The sequence below is a fragment of the Phycodurus eques genome, chromosome 1, assembly GCF_024500275.1.
Source record: "Phycodurus eques isolate BA_2022a chromosome 1, UOR_Pequ_1.1, whole genome shotgun sequence".
In the NCBI taxonomy this organism is placed as follows: Eukaryota; Metazoa; Chordata; class Actinopteri; order Syngnathiformes; family Syngnathidae; genus Phycodurus; species Phycodurus eques.
Window position 1 is genome coordinate 19,871,702 of NC_084525.1, and position 23,079 is coordinate 19,894,780.

A 23,079-nucleotide genomic window follows, 5' to 3' on the forward strand; every position below is an offset into this window, starting at 1 on the left:
AATCATATTGTCATCGGTGTGTGCCATTAGATATTACATGTCCCTCTATGGAGGCACTTTAGTTGGGGTGTTTATGTTGCCATGTAACTGGAGTCATCAACATAACAATGTTCTCAGTAGTGCATTGTATTAATTAATGCTACACAAACATAATGAGTTCAAACTACATTCAAGTAATCTCTGGAGGCCCCATGTTAGTGCCGCTGCTCCATCATGTCCTGGCTGTTAATGTGTTGACACTTTCTCTGCAGAATATGTAGTGTAGTCCCTGTCATCACAGCAGATCTCACACACGCATACACAGTGTTATTCGCTATTGGATTTTGATCTCCAATCTCACTTCAGCCAAGTCCAATTTCATATGCCTCATGGCCACTGCCCTCTGTGACAAGCTGTTTAGCTTTGCTTTCCACTTTCCGCCTTTTTTTTTTAAATGGGAGAAGAGGAAGGTGAGTCTGACTCAGACATATCGAGGGGTTTCCATTGATGTGTTGTCTAAAGCAACTTTCTCTGTTAAGACCCACAGCTAATCATTATGCAAGTATCATTAAAACACCCAAATTGTTTAAATAGGAAAGGTAGTTGTAGCCATTAGTGTGTGTCTTTGTTGCTCTTAAAATGAGATTCAGTTCTGCTTAGTTAGTTGAGCTTTATTCATCATGCTGTTTACGTGATGCTTTATTACTGCTCGAAGACATAGAAACTTTCCGGCTGTGAAGTGATATTTTGGATAATTGTTATTATCTGTTGGGCGGCACGGTGGTCGGCTGGTTAGAGTGTCAGCCTCACAGTTCTGAGGAGCGGGGTTCAATCCTCGGCCTCGCCTGTGTGGAGTTTGCATGTTCTCCCCGTGCCTGCGTGGGTTTTCTCCGGGCACTCCGGTTTCCTCCCACATCCCAAAAACAGGCATTAATTGGAGACTCTAAATTGCCCGTAGGTGTGAATGTGAGTGCGAATGGTTGTTTGTTTGTATGTGCCCTGCGATTGGCTGGCAACCAGTCCTGGGTGTACCCCGCCTCCTGCCCGATGACAGCTGGGATAGGCTCCAGCACGCCCGCGACCCTAGCGAGGAGAAGCGGCTCAGAAAATGGATGGATGGATGGATTATTATCTGTTGACCAAGCATACATTGAAAATGTGTAATTAAAAGCAAAGCAAACAATATGAGATCCTTTGTTGCGGTTGCGTATGGGCCTTAGACATAATGCTGGTTAACTGGTTGGTTTTGTTACGGAGCTTCCTGGGTATGAGCAGGTGTAGGTTCCAGGACTCTGGTTCTATCTAGTTCATTAATTAAGCCTTGTCGTGAATAGAAAAAAAACATTTGAGTAATTGTTTAATAATTGCCTATATTTAAAGTTTCCATCTTAAATATTAAACAAACTATGATCCCAAAACAGGTTAATATAATTTCAAACCCATTTTACATTACTATTAAAATTAAATATCTTACAGATTTTTTTAATTTTTTTATTTTAAATGCACCTGGATTGTGCATGTACATGCAGCAGACTTTCTCCTAACTTCTGCTCACAACGTAGGCTAAACTTAGCTCCTGCCCGACATTAAAAAGCTTGTATCTTTCGAGATGTGTAACTTCAACATAATTCCTTAACACTAATGTACTACTTTCCTTTTAGACAGGACTTCGGCACCATCTTGTGGCATCTTAGAAAGGGGATTTCAGAAATAGCACAGAAAATATAATCAGCTATTTGGGGAAAGGTTCCACAGGGTGGAAAAAAACACACACACGGGTGAATTTGCAAACACTGAACTAAAACAAAAGTAAATAATAAAGTACTAAAAATACAAAAGAAACACCTTGCCCCTAATAGATGTCTGATACTCTCTTGAGTTAAACATACAATCTGCAACCACTATTTAAGGAAATGTGAAAGATCTAAGGCTGCTGAAATCAGAAAAGAAGACAGTTTCAAGGTTAATTGCAAGATTTTACGTCTAGAAACTGGCACGCTGTCTAAAAATGAGTTACTTTTATGTTTTAAAAAAATGTGCCACAGTCTCCTCACATTTTTGATGTCAGTAGAGAGGATGATATATTGTGCATCCCAAGAGATGTGCTGATATTTTGGAACCACTTTGACTGGTTTGTGCTCCCGCAAAGTATTTACACAAAGGCTACTTACTGTATTATTTAAGGGGTGAGTTCAATCTATTTTACCGAAACCATACAAGTAGGAAATGACAGCAATCGCATTCACAATTCACTGATACCAAGTACAGGTCCGATGCTTGCAGATTCAAGCAGTCATTTACATGAATGGCTGACAATGGAAGTTCAATTTACTGTTTCAGTGAGCCATAATCACAATGGAGCTCAGCCTGCTTAGGACAGTCAGATGGAATGGAGGTAGAGATGGATGACAGGTGAGTGCACATATTTGTTTGCTGGTCCATGCATACACAAAAATCAAATGGCATTAGTATTCATTTGGGCGCTTTGGGCTTAGGTCTGAAAAGGCGCGCAGCTCTGCGCTTTTGCCTCTGCGCCCTTTTTGCTGTTCGCTTAAGTCTATCACTTGCGCGTCTTCTGGCCGTGTTTTAACTTTGGGTGGAGTAACGCTAAAATGTGGGCGTTCCCCTCTCATACATATTCTGCCCAGGACTTAAGCGGGCTTCCTCTTGCGCGCTCCAGAGGCTCCAGTAAGTCCAGCGCCCCAGGGAAGGTGAAACATCATATTGCACATTTTGATTCGCTCGCATGCTCTGAACCTCCGATGGTTGCTGCTGGCAGCCCGGCGGCTGACTCGGCACGCTGACGGAGACCTGGCGCGTTGCCGACAACTCCACGGCCGTAATGTGTCCGGACCACGGTACGCCGATTGACGACGTAACGGCAACATATCACGCCATGTTAATTCATGAATTTTCATGCACGTGCGGCGAGCATTATTTTTGTTTCGAACATGCTGCGTGGCAGCTTGGGAGTTTGTCTGAAAGCGCCGCCTACAACAACTGTAGTCATCTTGAGACCCCGTGTGTGGCACTAATATGGTTGCTGGGCAACGCTGGTCAACAGCTGGCTCACTCCGATTGCTATTGATGGCCTTCCAAACGCGCTCACTCAAAAGCACAGTATTATGATTCAATTACATATATTGTATAATGTGTAATATAGAAATTAGAGAACACAAAAACACATGCCCCTTAGCCTGTTAGACGAGCAGTGCACGCGTCTCACAGGCGACCTTTACCTTCTGTTTCCTCTAAGAAAGTTAATTTCTCATTTAACGTGTGACATAGTCTTCGAGTGGATTTCAAAGGCTTTCACGTCACAGGAAAAATCCACATTCCGGGAATTCTACACACCTGCAGACTTCAATGCAAACTAGCCAGCACGCACGAGGGGTGTTTCAGAAGTCATTATGGCAGAATCGGCGTAACTTGAGAACGCACGAGCCTGGTGTGTAAAATACTGACTTACATCGGGAAAATGGGGCCCATTGTCGCTTTAAAAGTTCCAAGATATTGTGCTCGGTATACTCTTTAGTAAATGATGGCAATTTTACCAGCGATGAATATTTTGATTGCTCTCATGAATTGGTCAATTTCTTTTATCGTTAGCGTCAGGAAAAATAATATGTTATTCTCTGTTGTTATATTTAATAGTCAGACTTTTTTCAGCTGAAGTTACAGGCGTTGGTAGCTTTAAAATGTTATCTCATCTATTTTGTGTTACAATACAACTGACTCCTGTGAGGGCAATTTGTGATCTGTATACAGAAGCACACCTCTCCTGGATTGCTTTGACTTTACTAGCCATACAAAAAGCTATGTTACAAAATACTTTTCATGCTCATTTTTGTACAGTTGTGAGCCACAAAGCAGCTGCAGCAGGGTGGGTGCTGCAAAGGCTTGCAGGGGCAATGCACACATCACCAGGGTCCCACTCAGAATGTCATTTGTAATGCGCAGCAACGGTGCATGCGTCTTTGCCAACATAGAGGCCATGAGGAAAAATCGGTGGCTGTCTTCAATATTTCCCACCCACCGAAACTTTAGCCTGTCTTATCTAGAGTGATCTCATCACAATAATGTTAATATCCGCTGCAGTGTATTTATACCATACCAGTAATGGTATGTTAATAAAAATAAAACGCCTCAAAAGATCCCTAGTTTTCTGAATTAAAAATGAAACTGTGTTTGGGTTGTATACAGTAAACTCACGCACATTCACGTTTCCGCAATCGCAAATTCACCCATATGCGGATTTGTTTTTTAGAACGTAAATCCCCTTTATCATCAGAAACCACATCATTTCTATGATGTGGCAAAAATAAGTCTTTTTTTTTTCGTTTTTTTCATTCTCCTGGCAAAATACTGTTTACAGTACTGTTTGTATGTATGTACTTTGGGAGAACAGTATATTGTTACAAAATGTTCTGTTGCAATGGGTATACTCTAGCGTTTATCTATGAGGTCATGTAGAATGTGCTAGCAAGCCTACTGTAGTAGGCTATTGTAACATCTTCCAATGATGTACGACGAGGCATTAGTCCTGTTATCTCACATTTATTGGTCATTCAACAAATAGTGCGACTGTGAGGCCGAAGCCAAAGGAAGTTAAAGAATTAAAATAAAATAAAGACAGCTCTCTGCACAGCTGTATTTCTTTTGTTACGTTATCTACTGTAGCAAAATACAGTAGAGGTTTAAAATATTAGAAACACATTTCAGTCACACACATCATCATCATCACAAAAATTCCTGCTGCTTCTTTTGACGCTCCACCTTCCTGTGTGTGTTGTTGTAGTTCTGCTTCGTGAGGAGGTGGCCCAACTGCAGGAAGAGGTGCACCTGCTGCGCCAGATGAAGGAAATGTTGAGTAAGGACCTGGAGGAGAGCCAAGGAGGATGCTCGGCCGACGTGCTTTCTGCCACGGAGCTCCGCGTGCAGCTGGCTCATAAGGAGCAGGAGCTGGACCGAGCCAAGGAGGCTTTGCAAGGTCAGAACGTCAGCAGGGCAACAAATAGCTGCATGTGCCCTTTAAAACTCAACAAAGTCACCCTAGGATCTACTGTAATCTCATTGTTACAGTAATTAAATATAAGCAGTCATGCTTATTTTCATTCCTTTAAAGCAGGGGTCTCAAGAAATTCAACATTACCAAGGGCTAACTGAATAAATATGCTGTTCCAGAGTACAGTCACAAATTGCAACTTAATGGAAGCAAATGCAGTTTATTCATAAAACGCAATTACATTAAGTTGCAAGCACTGACTTTTAATTTGAAAACAAATGTTTTTAATTAAAATCCCCATCATCAATTAAATGAATTGTCAAGCATGAACTGTCTCTGTTGTTCCCCTCGACCATTGTTCAGTCGTCCACGGTGACAAACTGCAAAGAACAGTTGCAAAGAATCCCAACAGTTGTGATTTCCCTCTCTGTGTACTACCGGTGTTGTTGTTTTTTTACTACGGTGAGGCCAACCGAAAAGGTGAAGTCAAGGCAGCAGCTGCAACAATTGTCTTACCGTGACACGCCGCCTCTCCGGCAACGTGCTGAGAGGGTCAACTTCCAAATAAAAGATCCGATGAGTTTTTGCCGGTGGGGTGTCGCTGTCGTCATAGGCTGTTTCGTACTTCTTGAAAGCTGGCAGCAAGATCCATTCCACACATCCACCATCCACACACAGGTGTAATTTCTGAATATGACTCCCCGGCGGACTGATATCCGTGCGCACCGGCCTGAGGTTCCGCCTGTGCACTCGGGATCGGCTTTGCATAAATCACATAAATTGACGAGACCAGAAAATAAACTTCCGCCGCTTCTGCTGTGAAGAAGTAACGGTACTTTTACTCCGTTACAATGATGTAAATGTCGCTCGCTACTTTTATTTATTAGTTGTTGCTTATTTATCAACTATTTCGTGGGGAAGACTACGACTTCGACTTCTACATTGGACAATGTTTCCGCCAATCCAATTTAAGCGCTACAGACATTTAAGTTTACTTCCCCAATCAAATGACACAAGAAAGTCACATGACCTCACACAAAATGCTGCTTCAGTAACATTAAATGTTGCACGTTACTACCCACTTCTGCCCATAAGTGATTTGAAGAAAGGAAGAAAAAATAAGCAACATAAAACACCCAGGGCACGCCTCGGCAAAATAAAAAAATACAAATAAAAAAATGTGCAGGCCGCACGAATACTAAACATTGTGTATTTGATTATTGTTTACTGTTAAAGCTACTGTATGAACAGCGATAGTGGAATTGGACAGTAAGGCCCCATGGAGTGGTTGACAACATTTCCTCAGGCAAAGTACCGTGAAAGCAGCCAGTACACAAATGCTTTTAACACATTGCAGTAATGCATGCTTCCATTAAACGTTAAAGGTTCTGACTGTGAGAGGTATAGACCAGTTTGGGAACAGATTTGTGTGTAGGAGTAATGCAGCCATGCTGTATTAACCCTCTTCTTGTTCTGAACATATTGCTCCCTTTTTGTATCTCCTTGCACCGCTCATGTCATGCCACCACAGGTGATAGTTACTGTATACTCAGCCCCACCATATCTTACCTCCTTCACATTGCCGTGCCCTCCTGCGCTCTCAGGTCTTTGTACTCCATCCACCGCACTGTGCCCCCCATCTTTGGAACGCACTACCACCTAACCTCTGAAACGCAGACTCATTAACCTTCTTCAGATCCAAACACAAGAAACACCTAATCCGGACTGCCTATCCACTTGAACATTTCACATATCATTTGCCATTTTAAATGGTGTAATGGTGTAATGTTTTTATGTTCTGTTATGTTTAGAGTATTGCTTGATTTCTTTTAACTTGACCTTGAGTGGCTTGAAAGGTGCCTTTGAAAAATGTATTATGATGATTATTATTAATTATTCAATTGTACTGCAGAAACACTTCCTATTTCTGCTGTACGGGACAGGTTAACACAAAGCCAAGGAGTATGGGCCAAATTATCCCAAATAAGTACGAAAAGGCGCTTAAGTCCACGGGAGCATGTGCGCATCATGTGCGCAGGGGCATATTTGACCGGAAACGGACACATTTTAGGGTTGCTCCACCAGGGCGTGTATCTGGTTTAAGGTTGCGTAAATTACGGTACGAGTTGGGCGAGAGAATAAGCGCATCTGTGCGCCTTTTCTGACTTAACGCACATGGGAGAATATGGCCCTATGCGAGGGTGTTAATATTGGTGTCCACTAATGGTTTCCCATCTCATTTTATTGGCACAACAAGATCCCCTTCATCCCCGGTATTCATTAAACATGCAAAGATTGTAGATATATTAACCGTCAATGGTCCCTTGTACCGAGTCACAGTGGTTGTCTTGTCTAGTCAGACATCAGGTGGATGGCTGTCGCCCAACAGTCACAGGTGCAGGATATGAGACAGCCACAGTCTTTTTGGCTCATCTCAGTAAGATCTTTGAGTCCTCTGAGGCAGGTCCACCGGGTTTCCTCTTTCTCTCTGTGTCTCTTTTTTGTCTTCTTTCACAGGCTACTTAGCCTGAGGAACCTGTCAAAATGCGAACACGGAGAAAGGGAACAAAGTTCTTTTTTTAGGGAATGAAAATCAGTAAAGGAGATGATTACCTTCTCAAGTGACTAGTTTCCAATAACATTTGAATTACTTGCGTCTTATATTACTACTCATACTACCCCTTCTACCATTTTGATTAAACGTGGTGGTTTGAGGCATCGGCTAAGGAAGAAACTGATTACATTTTGTGCCAATGTATTCTATTGAATGGCAACACTTGCCAAGACCCCGCCGCACCCGGCCTGGGCATCTTCTCCCAGTGGAGCAGCAACAGTGCCACGAAGGATGGAGCTGGGGGGGTGGAGGCGGGAAGGCAAGGTTTGTGGGCGTGTATGGGTGGTATGAGTGAAGCGGGTTAGCCCAGTAGTAGCCTCTGGGGTGTGCCAGCAGTAGAAGATCGTCATCAGATGGGCAGCCCGGGCTCACTGCTGCCAGGGGACCTTCTGGGACGGGGCGCCGACTCCATCTGAAAGGCCCGCTTGTCGTGATGATGTTGAAAATCATCGTCATCACACAGGCTACATGCAATACATTGTCTTAATTTGACACATGAAATCATCAACGTTAAATGAAGACCACAGTGAAACTTGAAGCGTGTGGTAGGTGGAACCCTCCCGAACTGAACTGTGTAGTTCTGTCTTTTTACTCCACGAGCCGATCACTCAGGCACATACTGTAGACGGGCTCAGCCGAGTCCTACATGTCAACACGTTTAGCTCTCGCTGTTCTTTGTGTGCCACAGTTGTCTTCCCCACCGCCTCCTCCCCCCTCCTGGCCCTCTCCTTTCGTATTTAATGGTGACGACTTGCAGACTGAGCCTTCTTAGACCTGGTCTACTTCTCTCTTAAGCTCTCATGTGCAGAAGCTTGAAAGTGACAAAAAGGATCTGGAGTGTGTTGAAAAACGGGGGACTACAGCGCCACACTATGAACTGGACCAGTGGAAAGCTTTTTAGAGAAGTTGAGGAGCATTTTTACTCTGAACCGACACCACTACCTTTTGTGGCCATCAACATGGGGCCTAGGGTTAAAAAAGAGGAAAAAAAAAACAAAAAAACTACAAACTTGCAGTATATGCTTCTGGGGTTTATTGTTGACTCATCCAATACAAATCCATCCACATCGAGACACCGACTTTACAGGACGACTTGTACTGTTACATCAGCAGTGGCCTTGGCCCACCTGCCCACATACACATTCATACATGCACACACCACTTACACACTACTCTTACGTTTGGCAAGCAAACGCTTATCTCCTTGTGGATGTACATCAATTGTCTCTCCATTTGAAAAGAAATACGTGAAACTTTGTAGAGATCTCTTTGTTCCCCATTCAAACCCTGACCTCGCTATTGTATTTTTTTCTTTCTTAAAAAGATCAAGTTGGTTGTAATTATATATTGTCCTGATGTTAATGATGCCTACGGTCACTTATTTACTCGCTGTTCAAGGTGCCCTCCTTGCCTGCCTTGTGTGTGCATGACAGGAGCGTTGACGGTATGACTGAATGGAGGATGAAGAAAGTGACAAAAGCAGGAGTGTTTAGGTGTGTGTGTGTGTGTGTGTGTGTGTGTATACCCGTGCGCGTGTGTGTTATTGCTACAATGTAGAATGTTTTTCCTTTGTCCGTGAGAGATTCATCTGAGTGTGTATGCGTGCACTTGCTTTTGACACTTAATCTGCTTCAGTCAGGAAAGTGAATAAGGTTTATCTGAGAGCTTGGCTTTTTTGAGACTGTGAGTGTTTGTACGAGTGTGCGTGACCACCAGACATCGTGATAGACATTGGCACTATTGCATATGTCTCTTAAGTTGTTGTTGTTTTTTTAGCAGCATTTTGTTCATGTTCGTTATTTTATTTCTGTCAAATGCAATTTAAGATCATATGTTTTTAAGACGACGCAACCAACTGAATGCATTTCTGTTAAAATGCCAAAATCCTACCATACCAGGCTCAGGTGCAAACAGTGTTTTACAGACACGTTAAAGACAGTAGCTGTTATGTTTTACTGTTTGTTTGTTTTGATGTTATCTATCAATTTAAATTAAGTCAGTCTTTATCACTCCTGTTCAGGATGTTTTCATTTATTTCAAATGTTACAGTGAGGGGAGGAAATTTATTTAAAGTAGAAAAGAACGAGATAATAAAGGTTTAAATGTCAAAAAAAAGAACAACAAAAAATGGCAAGACTTGATGAAACATTGCGAACATATGTTTTTGTTTTTGCTTGCCTTTTCTCATAAGTGAGTTTATCTCATAAGTATGAGTTTCTCATAAACTCAACCACGAACTCCCTAAATACAAGCAGCACATCGACTCTCCTACCAGGGAAAATAATACTTTAGACCACTGCTACACTACGGTAAAAAACGCATACCGTGCTATACCTCGTGCAGCCCTGGGCTCGTCTGATCACTGCTTAATTCACTTAATACCGACGTACAAGCAAGAACTTAAATGTGCGAAGCCTACAGTGAAAACAGTCAAAAAGTGGACCAATGAAGCAAAGATGGAACTTCAAAGCTGTTTAGACTCCACAGACTGGAGTGTCTTTGAAAATTCAGCTGGCAGCCCGTATGAATATACGGACACTGTCACATCCTATATCAGTTTCTGTGAAGAGGTTTGTGTACCAACAAAATCATTTCGGACATTCAACAACAACAAGCCGTGGTTCACTTCTAAACTTAAGCAGCTTCGCCAAGCTAAGGAAGATGCATATCAGAGCGGGGACAGGGCCCTGTATAATCGAGCTAGAAACCAGCTTACTAAAGAAATTAACATTGCAAAGAGGATCTATGCAGCAAAGTTGGAAAAACAGTTTAGCGCGAACGACTCAAAATCAGTCTGGCGTGCATTCCAATCGCTGACTAATTACAAGCGACGATCCCCCCCAAGCTGAGAACAATAGCACACTAGCCAACGACTTGAATACCTTCTATTGCAGATTTGAAAAGGACAGTTTCACTCCACACACCCACCCGGCCGCACCCGCGACCACAACCACACCTCTGACTTCTGCGTTAACCATCCATGAACAGGATGTGAGACGCATCTTCAAACAACAGAAGATTAACAAAGCGACAGGACCGGACCATGTGTCCCCATCCTGCCTCAAAGTCTGCGCGGACCAGCTCGCTCCAGTCTTCACTCAGATCTTTAACAGATCTTTGGAAATGTGCGAAGTTCCATCCTGTTTCAAACGCTCCACCATCATTCCAGTCCCCAAGAAACCTGCAATCTCTGGTCTGAATGACTACAGGCCTGTCGCTTTGACATCTGTGGTCATGAAGTCCTTTGAACGTCTCGTGCTGTACCACCTCAAGAGTGTCACAGGTCCCCTGCTGGACCCCCTGCAGTTTGCCTACCAAGCGAACAGGTCTGCGGATGATGCAGTCAACATGGGACTGCACTTCATCCTAGAACACCTCGACAGTGCAGGGACCTACGCGAGGATCCTGTTCGTGGACTTCAGCTCAGCGTTCAACACCATCATCCCTGAACTCCTTTCAACCAAGCTTCTCCAGCTCAGCGTCTCACCTGCCATCTGCCAGTGGATTTACAGCTTTCTGACGGGCAGGACACAGCAGGTCAGGCTGGGGGAGGCCACCTCATCCACACGCAGCATCAGCACTGGGGCGCCCCAAAGTTGTGTCCTCTCTCCGCTGCTCTTCTCTCTCTACACGAACGACTGCACCTCAGCGAACCCGACTGTCAAGCTCCTGAAGTTTGCAGATGACACCACTGTCATCGGCCTCATCAAGGACGGTGACGAGTCTGCATATCGACAGGAAGCGGAGCGGCTGGAGCTGTGGTGCGGCCGACACAACCTGGAGCTGAACACGCTCAAGACGGTAGAGATGATCGTGGACTTCAGGAGGCATCCTTCGCCACAGCTGCCCCTCACGTTGTCCAGCTGCCTTGTGTCAACCGTCGAGACCTTCAAGTTCCTGGGAATTACAATCTCTCAGGACCTGAAGTGGGCGACCAACATCAACTCCGTCCTCAAAAAGGCCCAACAGAGGATGTACTTCCTGCGGCTTTTGAGAAAGCACGGCCTGCCACCGGAGCTGCTGAGACAGTTCTACAGAGCGGTCATCGAATCAGTCCTGTGTTCTTCCATCACAGTCTGGTTTGTTGCTGCTACAAAAAAGGACAAACTCCGACTGCAACAGACAATCAAAACTGCTGAAAGGATTGTCGGTACCCCCCCTACCCACCATTGAGGACTTGCACGTTGCCAGAACTAAGACAAGGGCGTGCAAAATCCTCTCGGACCGTCTGCACCCCGGTCACCAGCTCTTCCGGCTCCTTCCCTCAGGTAGGCGCTACCGATCAACGCAAACTAGAACTAGTAGACATTCCAACAGCTTCTTCCCTCTTGCGATCAACTTCTTAAACACCTAACCTATAATTCCATTACAACAAGCTGGCAATTTTTTGACTTGAGTTCGTTGTCACATTTCTGTGGGGCCAATTATCTATTACTCGTGCACTCACTGTAGTTGTCTCGCCATGCTGCACTATTTGCATATACTGGCCACTCATGCCAGAGTAGCATCTGCTCCATTTGCACACTGATTGAGGAGTATCTGTAACATTTGCACAACCAACATTGTCCCAGATGATCGCACTACTCGTCACTTTAAACCACATACACTCCTTGAAGTCTCAGCGCCCTTTGCACAATGGTCATTGCACCGGACTATTGCAATATTAGTCATTCGAACTGCTCTAAGTGCTAGAGGACTCTGCATCTTTTTGCACAATTGTTTTTTGTCAATGTCTTGATGTCCCCAAAGTGTTCTGTAAATTGACTGTCTGTTGTACTAGAGCGGCTCCAACTACCGGAGACAAATTCCTTGTGTGTTTTGAACATACTTGGCAAATAAAGATGATTCTGATTCTGATTCTGATAATTATGTTTTTAGGCTTGTGTCATATTAAGGTATGCACTGGAGAGATGAGGAATGAAGGTCAGTTGCAGCAAGCCAGAGTATGTTTGTGTGTGTGTTTGTGAAAAAAGGGAGACCCGTGGAATGGTGAGGTTACAAGAAGGAGACGTGGAGAAGGTTCAAGTACTTGGGATCCACTGTTTAGAGCAATGGGGAGTGTGGAAGGTAGGACAGTAGTAGCGTCATTCATATTTTATTATTTGGAGACAGTAGCAACGACCAGAAGATGGGAGACAGAGATTGATGGTCAGAGTTTAAGATGCTGATATTCTCTTTGGCAGTGACAATGATGAACAGGATCAGAAATGAGCCCAGCATAGACTGGTGACAAAGCAAGAATGGCCAGATCGAGATGGTTTTGACATGCAGGGGGATGCTGGACATAGAGCCGCCAGGTTGGAAGCAAAGAGGAAGACCAAAGAGGAGATTTATTGACGTGGGGGTCGAACTGGAGTTAGAGCAGCAGATGCAGAGGACAGGGAGTGATGGAAGAGGATGAGTCACTGCCGCAAGCCCTGAATAGGGTTATGCCGAAAGGGAAAGAAAGAGTTAGGGCATATTATTTTTTTGACTAGCTCCCCAAAACACTAATCACGCGGTGTTCTTAACTAGTTAGAAAGTGACAGACGTTGTCCTTGTACAATATTCCAGCTCCCTGAGCAGCCTCCCCAGACGCAACTTGTGAAAGTGGAGCTGTTAAAAAGTTCATTCACTGACACACAGCTGGCTTCGAGAAAACAAAGGAAGCTGCATCAAGAGGGAAACTGACAGGATTCTATGAAATACCCAACAGTCACGGGGCTGCTGTGCTGCAGAAAAATAATACCCACATCATGAAGACAAAGATGGATGTACAAAGTGTGAATACATAAGATTTTTATAATACACGTGCATTGTTATTTTGGAAACCCAGCTTGACGGAAGCTGTCATTGAACGTCTGGAAAAATGAAAAGTGTACGTCAATGCGTAACGGATAATACTGACAGCAAAGCGAGAACAGGAGTCAATCTTGTCTTTGAGGCATTTGAAGGCTCCCTGAATAAACACACTCAAACACATTATTTATCATCATGCATGGTCCGCAGAGGGGGGGGGGGAGTATGAGAGCGAGACTGAAGAACAGAGACCAAGTCATGGTGCAGAGATGAATGAATGATGCTTGCGTGAATCATCACCTTGGAATCATCCAGGCATCCTGTATGTGTTTATTTTTTACCTCACTTCCACAAATGCTTGAAAGCAGCCTATACATGCTAATGGATACACGCACACACTCACACACACACACACTCACACACACACACACACCCAAGCAAGCATCAATAGCAAGAAGTGTTGAATCAATATTAACTGTGTTAAAAGATTAAAATTGCATCCTGCAGCAATGTGCAGCTCAGTGAGGTACCATGCAACTCACAGTAGTAAAGCAAAATGATTAATGTGCAGTGTTTAATCATTGTTTCACTTCTGCGTCTGCATTAAAGGTCAACAGGATTGTGTTTTGTGACTGGTTTAACCATTTATTCAACACTTATTAGTAATGCATATTAATTCAAAATATAAAATACTAATAATCTTATAGCCTCACGGGTACTCAACTAAAGATTCCACTGTATTATTATACAATCATTATGTACTGTATTTAGGGCCAGAGCACAGCAGTGCAAAGGCCCTCTTGAAATTGCTTCATTTGTTGTTATTATTCTTGGGCTAATTTAATTTCCTTTTTGAGGGCTTTCCCATACTCAAATAAATTTGTAGGCATGTTCCTCCGGGTGGAAAGTTTCTTGTACTGCCCCACTGGAAACCTTCACAATTCAGCCCCTCAAGCTACTTTCACTTAGTACATGAAATGTGGTGTACATGTTTATCATGAGTAGTACAAAAAAAGGTCTCAATCACCCATGCTCAAAAAGGTAATCTATCATTTTATCATTTCGTGCTATTGCACACTAAAATGGTGGGTGATGCTGAATAGCAAAAACCTGAGTTTTCCTCAATGCATGTGGGCAGAGCATGACGGCAAAGTGTGATAAACCTGAAACACAAAAATTATAATTTGCCATATAATAGCTTGACCAAACCTCATTTGTGTACTGGTCCTGCCCTGTAGAGATTAAAACAGTAGGTGCCATCCTACTGGCAGAACTGTATAAATAAAAAAATAACTCAGCTTCTGATTCTCACAGATCCTTAAAACTCAGTATACTGTAATCACATTGAGTTCTTCATCACGCACAATTCCCAACTTTCGTGGTGTTGCGAGGGACCGTTAATCGCTGCTCACCCAAATCGATGTGAAAATCAGTCTTCTGGTGCAAAGCGTTCTGTTCAAATAACAGTGTTACTCATTAATCAAATTCAGCAACCCTTTGTGTGTGAACACATACTAAAATCAATGTTCAACAATGTCTTGAAAAGGCACTGTGTAAACATTGCAGCCAATGGTCCTGGATTATTGTTTTATGAGAATGACCAATAATAATCCTGGGAAATTCTGATATTGCAGAGGTGCTCCAAAAAATGTTTTGTAATGCTAAATCAATGAGCCTGTGCTTGTACATAATACAGTGCTAACCGATGGCCCCTCTCTCTCTTTCCTTTCTATCAGCCATGAAGTCAGACCGTAAGCGTCTTAAGGTGGAAAAGGCAGACCTGGTGAACCAGATGCAGCAACTTTATTCCACACTGGAGAGCCGGGAGGCGCAGCTCCGTGATTTTATTCGCAATTACGACCAGCACAGAAAAGTACAACGAAATATGCACCAGTATTTTATTTGCATTCAAGTTGGTAGGATGTCCATTGAGTGGACAACCTTTCATTTTTTTTCTTTCTTGTGTGCAATTTTTGGGAGCAAATACAGAGAGACAAGCAATTACACTATTATTTTGTAAGAAAAAAGATGTCCTGCTTGTTTAGGATGAGTCTCCTTTTTTAACTTGTCGGTTCAAAAATGTAGGACTCACTTAAAGCAGTGTTTCTCCATCTTTAATGAGCCATATTTTAGGCACGTTTTTCTTAAAATAATAATAATAATAATAATAAATCTCACGGCGCAACACTAAATGAAAAATTTCACAAAAAGTATATAAAATAAAACCATAATTATCTTGTCTCAGTTTACTCACAATTTCTTTCTGTATGATTGGCAACGGGTGTATAGCTACATAAATTAATACCTTCTGCCATCTTGTGGAAGAACACTTCAATTAATCAATCAATTAAACTTTATTTGTAAGGGCTTTTCATACATAAAATGCAACTCAAAGTGCTTTACATGAATTAAATAACAAATCAATCCTGCCCGCCACTTGTCCTCAAGGATACAGACACCCATACGCACACACACACAGGTTAAAAATAGTAATGACCGAATAACCCGTGGCTGAGTATCCAGGTGAGGAAACACCATCTCCGAGAGCCAACTGCACCGGGGCCGGACCATAGGCCGCGGCCGCAGGCCACCAGCATGGAGCCCCCGGTGCAGCAAGAGCTTGTATGCACGGCCACTGGGCACACCACGGCCACGGTCCACCGCACCTCCCGGTGCAGAGGGCTCCCTCTGAGGAAGCTGTAAAATATTACGAAAATATATTCATCTAAACAAAAACTGTATTCGCTAAAAATGATAAAAACTATCTATAATAGATAACTGCTTTGATGCACTAAAAAGTAAGCATCCCAGCCATAATGCTGTGATGTCACGATGCCACATTTTCATAGTACTGTATCTAGAGATTGCTATCCGTCAGCAAAATACGTATTTCCCAGGGAATTGCACTTTGTTGTTGTTTTGAAATGTATGCTCAAACTTCAGAGTCTGGTTGTCCACTAGGAGAACGAGGATGCGGTGAAGGCTCTCGCCAAAGAGAAAGACATGTTGGAGAGAGAGAAGTGGGACCTCCGGCGGCAAACCAAGGAGGCCACCGAGCACACTGGAATGCTACGCACACAGCTGGACCTCAAGGAAAACCGCATCAAGGAGCTGGAGGCTGAACTGGCCATGGTAAGATGGGTGCTAGAGAAGGGAAGGGGCATGGAAAAATCAGGCAATCCTGAGCCAAATGTAAATTCATGAGCTACACACACTGCAGTACACTACTCCACATTCGTGTCGTTCTCCATCAGTTGATTCGTTAGCAGGCTACTTCCTGGTTCATGGAGGATGACATGGCAATTGATGGACAGCGCCAATTTGATTCTTAACTCAAATGTAATGTTATTAATTGGTGATACTTCCTTAATCCCCAATAGGGCTGCAATTGACGATTATTTCAATAATAGATTAATCGGTGGATTTTTAAAATTTTGTATTAATTGATGGATGAAATTCTTTTTTTAATGTCCATCCTTTATTCAAAAGCAGGACAAATTTTCAAATTGTGAAATGTTGAACAAACAGGTTGCTTCCTAACACTAATCTTTTTCTTTGAATTGTCATTTTGTGTCCTCTGCCCTCCCTGAGCATGCTGAGTGCAGTTTGGCAGATAGCTAACAGTTCCTCAAAAAGAACTTTGGTTGCTTTAAGATATTTATTGGAAATCCAGTTGAAGTTTACTGTAAAACTAAACACACAACAAAAATAACTACACCACATATTTCATTTTACGAACAAAACACTTTGTTCCCGAAAATCCCCATCTTAATGCTAACGCACAATGTAAAACGCTACAAAAAGTAGCATTGATGTTCCCGTACTTACCTCCAAATAAGGTATATTCATACACAAATGCTGAAGGAATACATACAGACAGACAATATACTGTAACAGTACTCAAAGGGGTATATTCTTCGTACTCTGTGAAAACCGAGTTTTATTCATGAAGTTCAATCGATACTTTCTTCTTCTGCTCTTTTTAGCTTAATGTATGTGTGTGTTATCTGCATGTGTGTACCACACTGCCCCTGGGAGGCCATGGCGCCCACAGGAGGAACAGCACACTCAACAAGGAACACAACAGGAGCAGCACAGGTTGATTGACGTAATAATCCTGCGACACAATGAATCGATAATGAAATTCGTTGCCAACACGTTTAATTATTGAGGTTATCGATTTGTTGTTGCAGCCCTAATCCCCATATGTATCTGGATCTGCAGTAAAAAGATTCGAACATTAAATCGCTTCATGATGGTGGATGCACTCTTCTCGTTTTAACAGACTGCCTGTCTGAAGCACATAGCAAGAATATAGGCAATAATCTTTTTTTTACAACAATTGTTTTAAACATTGAATTAAATGCTGTGGAACAAATAGTTGACGTCCTGTTGGTTTTCTGACTATAAACTCGTTGACAGTGAATCAACAGCGGCTGTGTTCTTTGCAGCCAAGAAGTGCAATCCATTTGTACTCAAATGCTTCGACATGATTAACAATCAATTCTACAAAGATTCTTAGCAATAATTAAGCCACTAATCACCTGTTCTGCCCGTTCCTTTCATTGATACGTTGACAAAGCTTTATGAAAATCTATTTTGTAGTTCTGTGTTATCTTGCTTACCAACAAACATGATAAAAAGATCACCTCCATAACTGTAACAAGAGTTCACAAATACTAAATCAATTACGTAAATAATTTGAATGTGCAGTATGGCCCCCCTCATGTCTCCACCCCCCTTCAGATCAGTAACTGTGTCTATCAAAGAATGGAGTTCCGGGTGTTTGAGCGGCTCGGGGACAGGGACTTCTCCCCGAGGGTTATGGCGGTAAGATGGACCCCCGCCCTGTTCAGCTTTGACTTTCACTTTTCTTCACCCCCTCCCTTGATCCTTGGAAAGCTCCCCTAATCGTTGTTGTGGATCGTTGTTGACTAATCCCCAGCTCGCCATAATTGAACCCCAAAAGTGATCCAAGGGATTCCCTGTGTGATTAATCAGAATGTGCTTTAGCTCTAATTCAGAAAGAAGTATTGTGACCACTAATGAAGGGTTGTGATTCTGTTTTGTTTTGCATGTGCCCTGGTGATTGATGATTGTTTGACCAGTGTAATGAAGTAGTGATTGCAAGGGAGCTGATTTTGGCGGTGTTGATTTGCACCCTCTTGCTTTGCATGGGAAAAGATAGAAAAGAATAGATTTAAGGCATATTTGAAGCTGACATACTTAGCAGAGTTTAACACAGACACATATTGACAAAAACAATATGAAAACGCTCCAGCATCTTATTGTGGGTATTTTTAAAAGAAGCAACTGGATAATGGATAAAAAAGAAAATCGAAATGGATATAACAACTGCGTACCAACCACTTAGTTACACTGCATGACAGAAAAACTGCCATACTCTTTCATACTGCTTGTATCTGATGTGCTTTTCCCAGACTCCAGTTGCAACATAACTGTTATAAATAGCACGGACAATGCACATCATTTGCGATTTATGAAGAAACTTCCCAAGTAAACTAAATTTCTAGCTATCCAGCAATATAAATCAACAAAGTTCTTTCTCCTGGCCACATCACATGTTACTCGGCAGTTCACAGGGCTCCATGCTATGTGCCCCGTAGGCCAATGAAAACTTTTTTACATAGGCCAGCTACGTCCATTAAACTGTTTGAATGACAAACTGGACAACAAGTTAGCATGAACAGCAACTTTGGCACACACTCATGAGATTTCCAAAACAATGCAAAAAAAAAAGGATTACAATGAGCCCTTGCCGATTCGTGTTTTTTTCCTGTGGAAATTATCACGGGTTTTTGTGCTCTATCTGTAATGCCCCAATAGGCTACAAGATGACGCAAAAGCCTAATAGGAAAGTAGTAACTGGTGTAAAGGAAGCATGTTGAAGTATCTTGACTGTGAAACTAAGAACTTTGAATGAAAGACATTCAGCGTGGCGTAACAGAAGTTACAGAGTCTTTGCCGCATGTGTTTTTGTTTTTGCTCTGCTGAGGACCTATCAAAAAGCTCAAGTGAACAAACCACGGCTGTCTCAATTTTGCTTGACAATTGCTAATTTTCACCATTGCAAAAGCGTGTCAACATCCTCACGCTTCAGGTGCATTTTTTTCAAAATCAAATAATCTGTAAACCATGTAATGTTGAAAGATGAGTTATAAATGATAATAGTGTTTTAAGATCATGGGTTGTGGTATATTTATGGTTTAAACTATTCATATAGGAAAATATAAAAATTACAGTACACCAGTTTTTCCCAATTAGCAGAAAGGCTCTATCCCTGTCCCTTGCGAGTTACGTGGGTTTATTGTTTTAGACAAAAATGCATTTTTTAAAACATTAATTCCACAATTGAATCACACAATGACAAAGGAAAACATCACCAGTTCGTACCTAATAGCCAACACTGGTATTGTAGTGCAACTTTCAGATTTCTTTCCACTGCACTTTTAAATAACTAAAGTGTCCACTTGAACAGGGCCTAATCTTAATGGCTCATGTGGAAAATATACAAATGGTCAGTAACCCTGTACACAACATGCACCTAAATTACATTTGTCTGTTTTCACTTGTCTCAAGGCCAAACAGTCACTAGCCACCCTGACCAAGGACGTTCCTAAACGTCACTCCCTGGCGATGCCAACAGAAACGGTTGTCAACGGCAACAACCAGGAATGGGTTATGCAGGCTGACCTTCCCCTCACTGCTGCCATCAGACAGAGTCAGCAGACCCTCTACGTGCATACTAGCCATCCCACTGACAGACAAGGTAGAAGTTGCACCATTGACCGGCTGCATGCACCCATTTAGACCATTTGCACTTGTGAGCGCGCTATTACCCATCATTCCATGTGCTTTTTGGATGAAGCAGTGGGCTTACTTATGTACTATACCTTGTACCATGCAGTTGTCTATGCATCGCTATAAATTCCCACATATCTGGTTTTATCCATTCATCCATCCATCCGTCCATTTTCTAACGATTATCCGAGGTCGGGCCGCGGGGGCAGTAGCTTTAGGGAGGCGTCTGGGAGGCATCCGAATCAGATGCCCCAGCCACCTCATCTGGCTCCTCTCGAAGTGGAGTAGCAGTGGCTCTACTCTGAGATCCTCCCGGATGACAGAGCTTCTCACCCTATCTCTAAGGGAGAGCCCGGACACCCTGCGGAGGAAACTCATTTCGGCCGCTTGTATCCGGGATCTTGTTCTTTCGGTCACGACCCACGGCTCGTAACCATAGGTGAGGGTAGGAACGTAGATCGACCCAAATCGAGTGCTTCGCCTTTCGGCTTAGCTCCTTCTTTACCACAACGGATCGATACAAAGTCCGCATCACTGCAGACGCTGCACCGATCCGCCTGTCGATCTCCCGTTCCATTCTTCCCTCACTCGTGAACAAGACCCCAAGATACTTGAACTCCTCCACTTGTGGCAGGATCTCATCCCCGGCCTGGAGAGGGCACGTCACCCTTTTCATATTTGGAGGTGCTGATTCTCATCCCAGCCGCTTAACACTCAGCTGCGAACTGCTCCAGTGAAAGTTGGAGATGACGCTTGATGAAGCCAACAGAACCACATCATGTGCAAAAAGCAGAGATGCAATATTGAGGCCAACAAACCGGACCCCCTCTACGCCTCGGCTGCGCCTTGAGTTTCTGTCCATAAAAGTTATGAACAGAATCGGTGACAAAGGGCAGCCTTGGCGGAGTCCAACCCCCACCGGAAACGAGTCCAACTTACTGCCGGATATGCAGAACAAACTCTGACTCCGGTCGTACGGGGGGTTCGGTACCCCATACTCCCGAAGCACCCCCCACAGGACTCCCAGAGTCTCCCGGTCGAACACCTTCTCCAAGTCCACAAAACACACAAGACTGGTTGGGCGAACTCCCATGCACCCTCGAGGACCCTGCCGAGGGTGTACAGCTGGTCCACTGTTCCACGGCCAGGACGGAAACCACACTGCTCCTCCTGAATCTGAGATTCGACTTCCCGATGGACCCTCCTCTCCAGCACCCCTGAATAGGCCTTACCAGGGAGGCTGAGGAGTGTGATCCTGTTGGAACGCACCCCTTCTTAAAAAGGGGGACCACCAACCCGTTCCTCCCAATTACACCCTTCCAGGTCTCACTGTCATTGCCCACGTGAGCATTGAAGTCCCCCAGCAGAACGATATAGTCCCCAGCGGGAGCGCTCTCCAGCACCCCCTCCAAGGACTCCAAAAAGGGTGGGTACTCTGAACTGCTGTTTGGTGCATAGGCACAAACAACAGTCAGGACCCGTCCCCCCACCCGAAGGTGGAGGCATGCTATCCTCTCGTCCATCGGGGTGAACCCCAACGTACAGGCGCCGAGCCGGGGGGCAATAAGTACACCTGCTCGGCGCCTCTCGCCATGGGCAACTCCAGAGTGGAAGAGAGTCCAACCCCGCTCGAGAGGACTGGTACCAGAGCCCAAGCTGTGTGTGGGGGCGAGTCCGACTATATCTAGTTGGAACTTCTCGACCTCACACACCACTCTCCTGCCAGAGAGGTGACATTCCACGTCCCTAGAACCAGCTTCTGTTGCCGGGGATCAGATCGCCAAGGTCCCAGCAGCACAAAGTAGAACTCCAGCCTCATCACCTAAATGTTAGGTGAGTTAGGGTTAACCCTAACCCAGACATTACTACTATATACTACAAGTGAATAGAAACAGTGAAAAAGAAAAATGCTAAATTTTTTGAAGACTGCCTGCGATGTCCTTCATGCTATGAAACAAGATGAGACTGGCCGGTTTGTTGAAGTGAAACATGCGCGGGACACCTACTAATTGCAGTAACTACAATTAGCGTAATGTTTATTTATTATTTTTTCTATGCCTGTCCGTTGAAATATGTCTTCCTGTGAAACCGGTCTGTGGTGCAAGAAAAGGTTGGGGACTGCAGTACTGTGCTGAAAAATTAGCAATGATGTGAATCGACTTAACTTGACTCGACATTTATTACATCATAATGGCTACAAAAAAACTTTAGATGTTCAGTCTCTCATGTGGAGGTTTGGTGGCCTGTGCTGGGCAGATTGGTGAATTAAAAATAAAAAGCACACGCAAACGGAGTCAACAGACAAGCAGAAAAAAAGGAAATGCGTGTAAAATCACAGTCGGTGTGTCAGTCTCACTGGTACATGCTCATTCACTGTTGCTTGGCAACTGGACATGATTGCTCGTAATTTCAGGGTTTTGATGTCCGTATAGGACTGTAAAGAATGTCGCAAGAATCCCATTTTGCCACTTTGTTACATTCAGTGCCAAAGCCCACCTGTAAGCTTTGCCCCTCCCGCTCTCATCCCGTATAGTGGCTGCTGTGCGGGTGAGCCCGTGCCACTCGCGTCAGCCGTCCATCATCTCCGACGCCTCGGCTGTGGAGGGAGACAGGTCGTCTACACCTAGTGATATCAACTCTCCACGTCATCGGACTCACTCTCTCTGCAATGTAAGAGATGCCCACTAACGCCGCCGACACTGTCCCTTCCCTGAGTGGTCACGCTGGAACGTCCGCCACAATCTCCACTTTGGTTCAGCTATCCATTATTTTACTGCCCGCCGTCTCCTTTAATAAACTTTGTTTCCACATGCTGAGAAAGTGACATCCCTCGCTATATTGTGGTTTATACGTACATTGCGGATTCAGTGCTTCGCAGATT

General features: G+C 43.7%; 1 protein-coding gene across 6 annotated transcripts in view; it reads left to right on the forward strand.

The window, feature by feature from the left end:
• The window catches only part of kazna (kazrin, periplakin interacting protein a), a 146,631-nt gene that overhangs the window by 107,606 nt on the left and 15,946 nt on the right, over positions 1 to 23,079 (forward strand). For 3 of the 6 annotated variants that reach the window (XM_061681997.1, XM_061682013.1, XM_061682021.1), the window contains 6 exons: positions 4,778 to 4,969; positions 15,113 to 15,249; positions 16,338 to 16,508; positions 18,123 to 18,206; positions 19,977 to 20,166; positions 22,732 to 22,868. In XM_061681997.1, the coding sequence (XP_061537981.1) occupies positions 4,778 to 4,969; positions 15,113 to 15,249; positions 16,338 to 16,508; positions 18,123 to 18,206; positions 19,977 to 20,166; positions 22,732 to 22,868 (911 nt within the window). Of the gene's footprint in view, positions 1 to 2,659; positions 2,838 to 4,777; positions 4,970 to 15,112; positions 15,250 to 16,337; positions 16,509 to 18,122; positions 18,207 to 19,976; positions 20,167 to 22,731; positions 22,869 to 23,079 lie in introns of those variants that run through there. The other 3 variants (XM_061682004.1, XM_061682038.1, XM_061682030.1) reach the window with 2 other exon arrangements.